Genomic DNA, 9,719 nt, shown 5'->3' with positions numbered 1-9,719 from the left:
TTATCTATTTGCCATTTCAAGACTTCACACTTAGTGCTTTCAGTTTCAGGTTTTAGCCTGTCACGCCATCACTATTAATAGTATCTTAGGATTAACACATACTTAATTATGCTGTAATAACTATTTCAGCAATAGTTTACTCAAGCTTTCCATAACACAATAAATTGTTTAGTTGGTGCATGTTTTTTAGGAGATTAGGGAAGTAAGGTGCATCGGAATTGGGATTTTGCTTTATCTATGAATCTATCAATCTATATGATGGCTAAGGATTCAAGGAGCATGATGGTCCATAAGACCATAACGCCACTTGCATCATACTAGAAGGCTCCATCAGAGACAGAGACACCGTAAAAAATAAAATAATAAAATTAGAAAAATGAATGCTAACTCTACACCCTCCATACAGTGAGATACGCAAGATACTGATGGATACAATACAACCTTGGAAGTTATATCAACAATAAATTTAATTTTGGGTCATCTAGCAACACAAATCTGTTGCCTTTTCTTGGTATTTAGATTTTAGATCATGATATTCTAGAGAATTTTTTAATTTTTGTGGTTTTGCATGGTATTTTTCATCCTAGCGGGTCAATAACTAATTTACTACAAATCTGAACTTTATTTAAAATTTTTCGTTAGACATGAGTAACTAAATTTTAGATCATGAGTTCATGACATTCTAGAGAATATTTTGTTAGTGAAAGTAAGCCTCACTACTCACTAGGCTACTAGGCCTCCCTTTTAGCCCTACTCTACAAAATAAAGGAGCCCGAACTGAAGTCAGTTGTAAAATTAATTAGTACACACACAAAAATGTTGGTGCACAGATAACAGTAGGCTTTTTCCTTTCACTCAATCGTGAAAATCTACAAAATTTTAGATGACGAGGCTAGTAAGCTACATAGAAATTTGATTTTTTCAAATAAATAAAATTTAATAATTCCATATATACACAAATCAGGCTCATAACCACGGTATGGAGGTGAGAAATCGGGCTCGTAATAAATCAAATCAGGATTCTATTTGAACTAGTTGTGGCAAATATTGGGATAATATTTTGCTGCAACAATGTGCATGTAAGCAGTAAGCATAGTCATATATTTGATCATTCAAAATTTCAAATCTTTAACAGAAGCTTGAAGTAAATCTCTACATATGAACTGTACTTCTCTAAGCATTCTTTAAGACCCTTTTTAATAGGTATAAGAATATCTTAGAAGAAGTCATCAGAAGCAAGTATGTGTAACAAACCTCGTCTCAAAAGATAGAAAGAAGTGAGGAATCACTAACACAGGAAGTTGAATTAGCATAGCAATGACAGGTTGGCTATTGTATACAATAAGATGTAGGATATTCTGGAATATAATGTACCAGCTTCAATTTAAAAGCTGAAATGTGTTGGGTAATTATGATTAAAAAAATGACAAAATTTTAATTGAATTTTGTTTTCATAGTTGTTTTAAGAGAGATATTTGTTTTTACATTTAGTTGTTATAGAATTGATGACAATACTTTTCCAATATACAATAAAATTTAATATTTTTTCTTTTTTTTTAACAAGAAAATCTCTCAATAGTTAAAATACACTCTTGATTAGTGTATTTTAAATAGTAGACAAAGGTATATTTATATACATTGCACACAGAAATTATAATTTCTCACGTACATAAATTACTGTGACTCTTCTATTGTCAATAGGTACAATGTTTCAAACAAACACCATTTTTAAAGAGTTATGTCCTTTTAGTTAAAGGTATAATGTTTTAAATATATACTTCTTAAAAGATTTGATGAGTTTGAAAAACTCTAATTTAATTTGATGATGAACAAACATTATTAATTTAATTAAATTACAAAATTGTTAATTTGATTTTAATTCATATGTATTGATTGATAATTTTGTTGTGCAAGTCATACCTATATTGGTAAACAGGCCCAATTGTGTTAAGAAAATGTTTTAAGCCATGAGCACTTTTGATATATTAAGTGGCTGAATTATGATTATGTTAATTGGGCCAAAATAAGTACAAACAAGCCCAAAATAAAATTTTGATGCAAAACCAAAAGGCTTGGTCCGAAAGTAAAATGGAATTGGGGCACTATGGTTAAGTTACTCTTTTAAAGTAACGAAAATCTAATTCATTAATTCATGGATGCATGCTTCCAACGGATCTCTTTCTTTATCATGTGGTGGAATTCAAATTTTATTAAGTGAAGTTAATGTAGACCTTGGAAACATGAAAGAGAAAAGTGTCAAAGTGATTTGATGGCCCTAAGTGTAGCTTACACGCTACTACACAAGAAGCATGGGGAGTTGATCTTAATTAATTTCTTTTTGATAACACTCATTATATCCATTGCATTCTCTTTTCTCTTTCTACTCTCTTCTCTCTCTCGGTCATTTTCATCAGGAAACATGGAAGCATTAGCAAGCTACCAACAAAAAAAAGAAAAAGCTAGTAAAAAGATCATTGTAATGATGGCAAGAAAAAGAAAACAAAAAGTATGTTGTAGATGAGATCTTCACCAAGAATAGTAAGATTTGGTGAAATAACATCAAGCTCTTCATACCAAAAATGGATGAAGAAGATTTCGGTCAGCAAGGAGAAGATCCTTGGAGGGATGGCTTGTCCCTGATTTTGCTCAACCACCACAGGAGGTAGCTACAGTAGCTACGTGATGGAGAAGGCAGAAGTTGGGGCAGATGAAGCTGTCATCATCATAACTCATAAAGGGCTAGGGATCCATCTTGGAGTGCAAGGCAAGATGAAAGGCTCGGATTGATGAAGATTGGTGACTAAGGAAGACCCAGAGGTAATTGTATGTTGGTTATTGCATTCGGTTATCACTTCTCTCTCTCTGGCTGAACCGGTTTGCATGAAGAAGAAGAAGTTTGGCTTAGTTCAACACTTCAACCGTGGAGGCTTCCCCTTCTATAAATAAGGGAGAACAGCCAGGGCTTGAAGTAAGGAGAAAGGAGTGAGAGTGCAAGGCACATTATTCACATAGCTACCTAAACTAACAGAAGTTCTTCTCCTTCAATGTATTCTATTTTGTATTTTGCTGTTTAATTTTGTCTGTCTTGAGTCTCATGGAAAAAAGGCAAACAGTGAGGTTTGTAAGAAAAAGCCATAAAGCGAAAAAAGACAGAGAGTGCAAAATTAAAAGAAAAAGTCATAGATGTCCTTAGAGGTCCTTTGTACATCTGTGTTGTGTTTCATGATTCTGTGGGAATCCCCTTGTAAGTTGGATTAGCACTTTACAGTTGAAAGCTTGGCAGTGACCAAGTCAAGTTCAGGATTGGGTTTAGATTCTGGACTTGTCCCGAATAGGAAGGGTAGTTCCTAGGGAGAATTGGTGTTTGTAATCAAGGATGATTATAGTGAAATTCCATCATTGTTGTGATGGAGACTGAATGTAGGCTGCATTGCACTTAGCAGTTGAATCAGGATATATCTTGGTGTAATTCTCTCTCTCTTCTACTTCATTTCTGATTCCGCTGCACAGGAGACAAAACTGAAAAATATCTCCTGGCTGGTCACGAGACAAAACGAAAAAATATCGTGGCTAGGCACAAGACAAAAATAAAAAATATTTCTTCAAGTGTTCTAAAGGATAACAAGGGTTACTAAGCAAAAAAAGAGGATAAGATTCAACCTCATTCTCTTAGCCACTGATAATCATCAAGATTATATCCCTTTAACCAAATGATACTATGTACCTTTATTATAATTGACAATTTATGAATAGTTAAAAATCGTTTGTTAATATTAATAATATTAATTAATCAAATTTATAAATACCTTTTAAAATTAACACTCATAATTCTTCAACTTCCTTAATACAACAATTTTTCCTCTTTCTCCCATTTTTCTCGAAGAGAAATTTTCTGATCCTAGAACTCCTTGAGTGTGTGATCAAGTTGATGTGCTTTACTTGAGAAGATTTCTTTGTTGGGAATCATAACTTTATGTGACAATGACCATAGTTACATGCCTTCACCAAGGAAAAAATTAGCTGAAAACCGTTAGATGATAAATATTTATCAAATTATTTAACGATTTTTAACTATTAACTTCACATGAAATTAACTACACTTAAGCTTTTACTTTTCACCAATTAGGTTACATATTGCGTACTAATTCACACATACCTATTCATAATAAAAAGTTTAAGTGGCCAACTACAATATAAGTTAACTTCCATTCATATTTAATCTACACATCAGAACACCACTTATTATTCGGTTCTATATTAAAACATATTGCATTCCATCTAATTAAATAAAAACTCACATACAGTTATCTTCATATGAAGTTATAGTTGAGAACCGATCGAGGTAATTTAATAAAATTTGTCAAATTATCCAACAATTCTTAAATATTAACTTTATATAAAAATAACAGTATCTGAGTTTCCACCTCTAATTATGGCCTCCGGGCATTCCGTATCAGACTTGTTCCATGCAACAAAAGTGGACTCTACTTTGCAAATCCTTGCCAAATTTTGCCATGTTTCAATTTTAAAAAAAAAATAATAAATAAATGCTCAAACTAACCTTATTCACTTATCAGAACACCACTTATTATTCGGTTCCGTATTAAAATATATTGCATTTCATCTAACTATGGCCTGTGGCCATTCCGTATCAGACTTGTTCCATGCAACAAAAGTGGACTCCACTTTGCAAATCCTTGCCACATTTTGCCATGTTTCATTTTTTCAAAAATAAATAAATGCTCACACTAACCTTATTAACTTGTGCGAAATGAGCACCGTTTCGAAGATTTTATTTCGCATGATTTTTAAGCAAAATAATGGTTAATTGTGTAACGCAGCATCCTCATACGACATAGTGCATGTTGCTTGTGTAGATACCAAACTTTCTCCAAATTCACGTGTCTGGAATTATTGAATTTTATTTATTTATTTGAATTAAAAAAAGCTGTAGATACTAAAAAACTGTAATTTTTAGCATTGGCCTTCTTTCTTCACATACGGTTTGAAAGTATTAGTTGTTGTGCAACAGAGGGAGCAACATGAATTTGAGAGGCGCAGACAGAGACAAAAGCAGCACTGACTTGGTTACTCCTTCCAAAGCTTAACCTCAAAATAAGAGAATATGTTGTTTCAAGTTCCACTCATGGGATAAACTCAAATTTGCACGAGCCATGACCTGTCATTGAACCAAAACATCAGATATATTTTTCAATTGCAATATCACAAATTAGACTAAACAATATCAATTGATACTGTCTTGTTATAAGTTATTCTTTAGAAATGTTGATACTTACTTGGGTCAAGGTCAGTGATGATTGCAGCAGAATTGAAATAGCAAGAGCCTCCTTTGTTCTTGAACCTCTGATAGTAACTATTGAAGGAATAAGAGGCATGGTCCTTCAGAGTGTTTGGTAGATAACAGGGATGGTTCAATTGTATCTTGCTGCAATCTGCTCTATTTCCACAAGCCCACTCCATGGCCCTCTCAAGATCTTCATCTGGGGTCTGCTCATCAGCTATGCACCACTCCATATATTGTCCTACGTATTTTCCAACACTCAGAATTAGATGAAAAATTACTAAGTACATTTACATGAGTCTTTGATAAATTATAAGTGTAAAACAGACAGAGATAATAATGCTGATTCCATTACCGGATGCTTGAAAACATAGGTTCAAAAGGAGCAGAGATATCAAAGGTTTGTGAATTGGACAAATCATATTTCTTGGGGGTGATATAATAACCTGGAACTATGATTCATACAATAACATAGCGAGAAATATTCTTATAAGTGAAGCTCTATGTATAAAATTTCTCTTTGAATAGGATAAAGGTACAAGGACATAATAGACACTTTCTTTTCCCAAAGGTTGAGACACTAAGATATGGTCCTACTTTCGTTGCTTTGGTGTTACAATAACCTTTTTTTTCTGTATCACCATGATATAAGTTCTTTCCTTTTCTTATACCCAACTGTTAGATATGGAAATCCCAAATATTTGTCTAATAACAACTTTCTTAATTATCTATCAGTTACTTGTCTCACAAGAGCGCATAATTGCATATGCCAGAATTTGTAAATTAAGATGACCTCTTTAGCAGTTGGTCCATTATATTGTACACATATATATATATTCTTCTTTTGTAATGAGAAATCTAGATTACCAACTTCCCAAGCAAGCTATATATATGTAAGACTATAGATCAAAGCAGAAGTCAGAATTCCTACAGGAGCTTCAAATAAAGAAGTGACTCAACTTTTAATTGTGTACAAGAAATAAAGAACAAATAGTCCTTATCATACAAGATTAAGTTCTAAAGGCTTATCCTATTGGGAGCACAATATATAAAGTGAAAATTTCAAAAGCATAACAAACCGTTTCAGATTTCTTTCCTTAGCCATTTAGTACCTATCTTTGAGAGCCATTGCTCTTTTTGGTTTTGAATTTTACTTTTTCACCTTTTTTCTTTTCTTTTCTTTTTCCCCCTAGTTCTTAAATCTAGGCGTAATGAGTGTAGATTGGATCAATTGACTGGACCCTCACTAAAAACAGTACCTCATCTCAGTATGCAAGAAGTAATAATGTTGTAAGAAAGAAATGAGGTACTGTTTGGAGTTTTTGTGTATTCTATCACACAAAAACATACAGAAAAAGACAATTTAGATTCATTGAGCTTTGAATTCATCTTCATTACTTGTTCTATTATTTTGGTAAACCGTTGTTGCATGGCAATCATTTACTCGTCCAAAGGGATCTATTCCTGCATGTATATAATATTTATAATATATATTCATCTACTCATATGTCATTTTCTTGATACATATTTGATATTTCCCATACGGGCCATGCCCATGATCAAAGATTGCCACTTTGGTACTTTCCAACAATAACATCGCATTTAGGCCTAATTGCTTACACTGATTGAAGAACATATACACATACATTATTCCATCCCTAGTTCAAATTAACGAGCTCATGCTAATAGCCTAATACAATAAAGACGAAATCCGAGAAAATGAAACAGGGCAGTTATATATGGTCATCATCACAGATTCGTTGTTATATATATCATAAAAACTACATTAGTAGTTATACAATGCAAGTATAGTACAGTGTACACTAAAGACGAAGAGTAGTATCAACACCATCAGAATCAGCAGAGTTAGAATCCCAATCTTCACATGAACAAGCATGGAGGCAGTGTTTACTTGCACAATCTGCCATCATCAAGGGTACTCCTGCATTTGTCTTCTTCTTCTTGTCGTCCTGCGATGATGTTGGCCATAGAGAAAGAGAAACACGGGGTGGCGGCAGCGGCGGTGGCGGAGAAGGCGATGATGGTGACCTGCAGGAAGGAATGGCAATAAGTTCAGGCTGGAAAAACAGCCTCGTACTTGGTTCATAATAACAAGTCATCATGGTAGAGGGATGATTAATTGAATTGGAAGTGAAGTATTGCTTAGAAGGTTGATGATCAGAGTTGAGCATCATTTTGAGCAGCTCTCTTTCCTCTCTCATTTCTTTCACCCTCTGCAGTTCTCTAAACCTTTCTTGCAGCAGAGCTATTGAGGAGTGCATGATTATCATATCAGAAGTCTAAGGAGGCATGAAGTGAGTTACGTGTCTATATATAGTGTGATGGAAGCATGGTTTAATAAATTTGAGTCCCTCAATAAAATTGTAAAGGAAGGAGAATCGGCAAATAAGGTGCAAAGTCCAAAAAGAAGATGTTGATTTGTCAATCTAGGTAGCTAACGATTTTCATATAGTGCCTAATGGCTATGATATGTGTGGGGAAATGCCACAAACATATTATCTCTCCTGTTTTTGGGATACAAAGAGGCAAAAACATTGGTAAAGCAGAAACTTGCTGCCAGAATAGTCCAAAGGGAATGTTGCAATTAGTGCATGGAAGGTTGTGTTTGGAGGAATAATAAGTCCAGTGCTGTGCTGCTCTACCAACATGTACTAAAGTACTTTCCTTCAGCTTTGGGCTTGGTGTGTGTGTGAGAGACTCTTTTTGGATGGCCTATTTTGTTTGTTGGGAATACTTCACTTTCCTTTCCCTTTTAGATTTTTTATTTTTATTTTTATTCTTCCTAATCAATATGCCTCTTATAGCTTTTTCCTTTTGTTGGGAGAAGGGGAAGTTGATGAATTGGGGGCAGTGTAAGTGCATAAGGACAAGGGTTAGAAGGAGGAATAATCTTTGGCACCATCATCATGCTTTGAGATCAAACAATTATGTGTGACAAAGACAAACATACCAACATTCTTCTCTCTCTCTCTCTCTCTCTCTCTCTCTCTCTCTCTCTCTCTCCCCCCCACCCCTTCTTGTCCATTACTTTTCTCTATCTTTTTGAAGTTTGAAACACAGTTTGACTGATTGAGATAATTCATAAGTATTGATTGATAATATTGGACTCAAAAGATGTGGAAGGCGTGCATTAGATATATCCTATTATATTTAGTTTCATCCTTTGGCCATTGAATTAGATAATAATAAAAGCAGATTTTAATTTGCCGTAAGGACATGCCAATCTAAACCAAAATATAACAAAATACAAGCATAAAAGTTGATGAAGCACTAGCACTACTACAGGTTAGTGCGCTACATTATTTTTTACAGATGGATTTGTCTACAAAAGTAGTTAGTGCTGTGACTTGTGCTGCATGCTGTGGTGTATGTCCAATAAAGAAAAAATTAAAGGCAGTTAGAGGGTGGAGATGAGTTTGAACTTTGAATGGACATACATGCATAGCAGCTTCAGAAAATAAGTTACTTCAAACTAAAATATGAATGATGATATTTCGAATCAACGAAATTCCAAATGAGTCATGACATTACTAAACAGTTAGATTGAAATGTACCTACTGAACTCTGAACTCAACCATGTGTACTTACTTACATGCACAGTCAAATAATGTGTTTGCAACAGTTTACTGCTCTGACTCCTGTGATCAGTTTACTATACTATTATTGTAAGATACATGCATGTTGTGTGGCTTTCTTTTTGAATGGACAAATCATCGCAGAAAAAGTGGTGTCATTTCTTTGCACTTTGTCTTTTTGGTTTAAACCAATAATGTTTGAAGACTAAACTACCATTTAGGGAATTCGTTTTCCATGCACATGTAAGGCTCACATAAAAATATGCTCCTATTGGTTGGTAGATGTGCTTATAAGATGGCTAAGAACAAATCTCTAACATTCTTACTCCTCAGAACTAGTTTGAATGCGTTCAAATTCCTTTTATTACTGTGTGCCAATACCATTATGGAACTTATTTTCCATGTATTATATATGTACATAAATATCAATTTAAATAGTCACTAAAAAAATATAAATTTAAATTAAAGCTCACATATACATACCGACGGATGTGTTGATTATGTAACTAAAATAGCTATTTAATTCTGAAAATTTAAATAAATGAATCGATTATGAAAAATTTAATTCAAATTTAATGGTTTGAAGTAAAATTTTGATTTTAAAAGTTAAAAGTTGTAGAATCTTAATTTTCCAAAAGAGATAGCAATTTAAATTTTTTCCTTTTTCTATTTAAAGATGGTAACACTATTCGGAAGTATCCACCTCATTTTTATCCCTATGGATAAAGTTGGATTTAGGTAATTTATTCTTGTTCGGTCTAATTTATATATAAATATATAATTTTAATTTATAATATATATAAAATAATTAATATTATTTT

At 33.4% G+C, this 9,719-nt stretch overlaps 2 protein-coding genes across 2 annotated transcripts; both read right to left on the bottom strand.

The window, feature by feature from the left end:
• Positions 1-4,910: 4,910 nt before the first annotated feature.
• On the bottom strand, positions 4,911-5,811 carry LOC107467381 (glucan endo-1,3-beta-glucosidase 1). The gene is made up of 3 exons (XM_016086466.3): positions 5,658-5,811; positions 5,298-5,543; positions 4,911-5,179 (listed from the first exon to the last, which is right to left on the bottom strand). The coding sequence occupies exons 1-3, from the start codon at positions 5,722-5,724 to the stop codon at positions 5,145-5,147; spliced, it is 348 nt and encodes a 115-aa protein (XP_015941952.1). The 5' UTR covers positions 5,725-5,811; the 3' UTR covers positions 4,911-5,144.
• Positions 5,812-6,237: 426 nt separating this feature from the next.
• On the bottom strand, positions 6,238-8,003 carry LOC127741490 (uncharacterized). Its single transcript, XM_052254122.1, has 2 exons — positions 7,466-8,003; positions 6,238-7,351 (listed from the first exon to the last, which is right to left on the bottom strand). Exons 1-2 carry the CDS (start codon positions 7,591-7,593, stop codon positions 7,126-7,128), a joined length of 354 nt encoding a protein of 117 aa, XP_052110082.1. The 5' UTR covers positions 7,594-8,003; the 3' UTR covers positions 6,238-7,125.
• Between the last annotated feature and the right edge of the window lie 1,716 nt (positions 8,004-9,719).

The sequence above is a fragment of the Arachis duranensis genome, chromosome 1 (assembly GCF_000817695.3).
Source record: "Arachis duranensis cultivar V14167 chromosome 1, aradu.V14167.gnm2.J7QH, whole genome shotgun sequence".
Taxonomy (NCBI): Eukaryota; Viridiplantae; Streptophyta; class Magnoliopsida; order Fabales; family Fabaceae; genus Arachis; species Arachis duranensis.
This window is presented reverse-complemented; position numbering and strand designations above follow the sequence as displayed.

Bases quoted from the DNA above. Each gene is read 5' to 3' on its own strand.
- LOC107467381 (XM_016086466.3), bottom strand. From the start codon at position 5,724: ATGATTTGTCCAATTCACAAACCTTTGATATCTCTGCTCCTTTTGAAC. The intron at 5,544-5,657 runs GTAATGGAATCA...GAAAATACGTAG, and splicing joins CCTATGTTTTCAAGCATCCG to GACAATATATGGAGTGGTGC. The intron at 5,180-5,297 runs GTAAGTATCAAC...GTTCAATGACAG, and splicing joins CATCACTGACCTTGACCCAA to GTCATGGCTCGTGCAAATTT.
- LOC127741490 (XM_052254122.1), bottom strand. From the start codon at position 7,593: ATGATAATCATGCACTCCTCAATAGCTCTGCTGCAAGAAAGGTTTAGA. The intron at 7,352-7,465 runs GCAATACTTCAC...TCCTTCCTGCAG, and splicing joins TCTGATCATCAACCTTCTAA to GTCACCATCATCGCCTTCTC.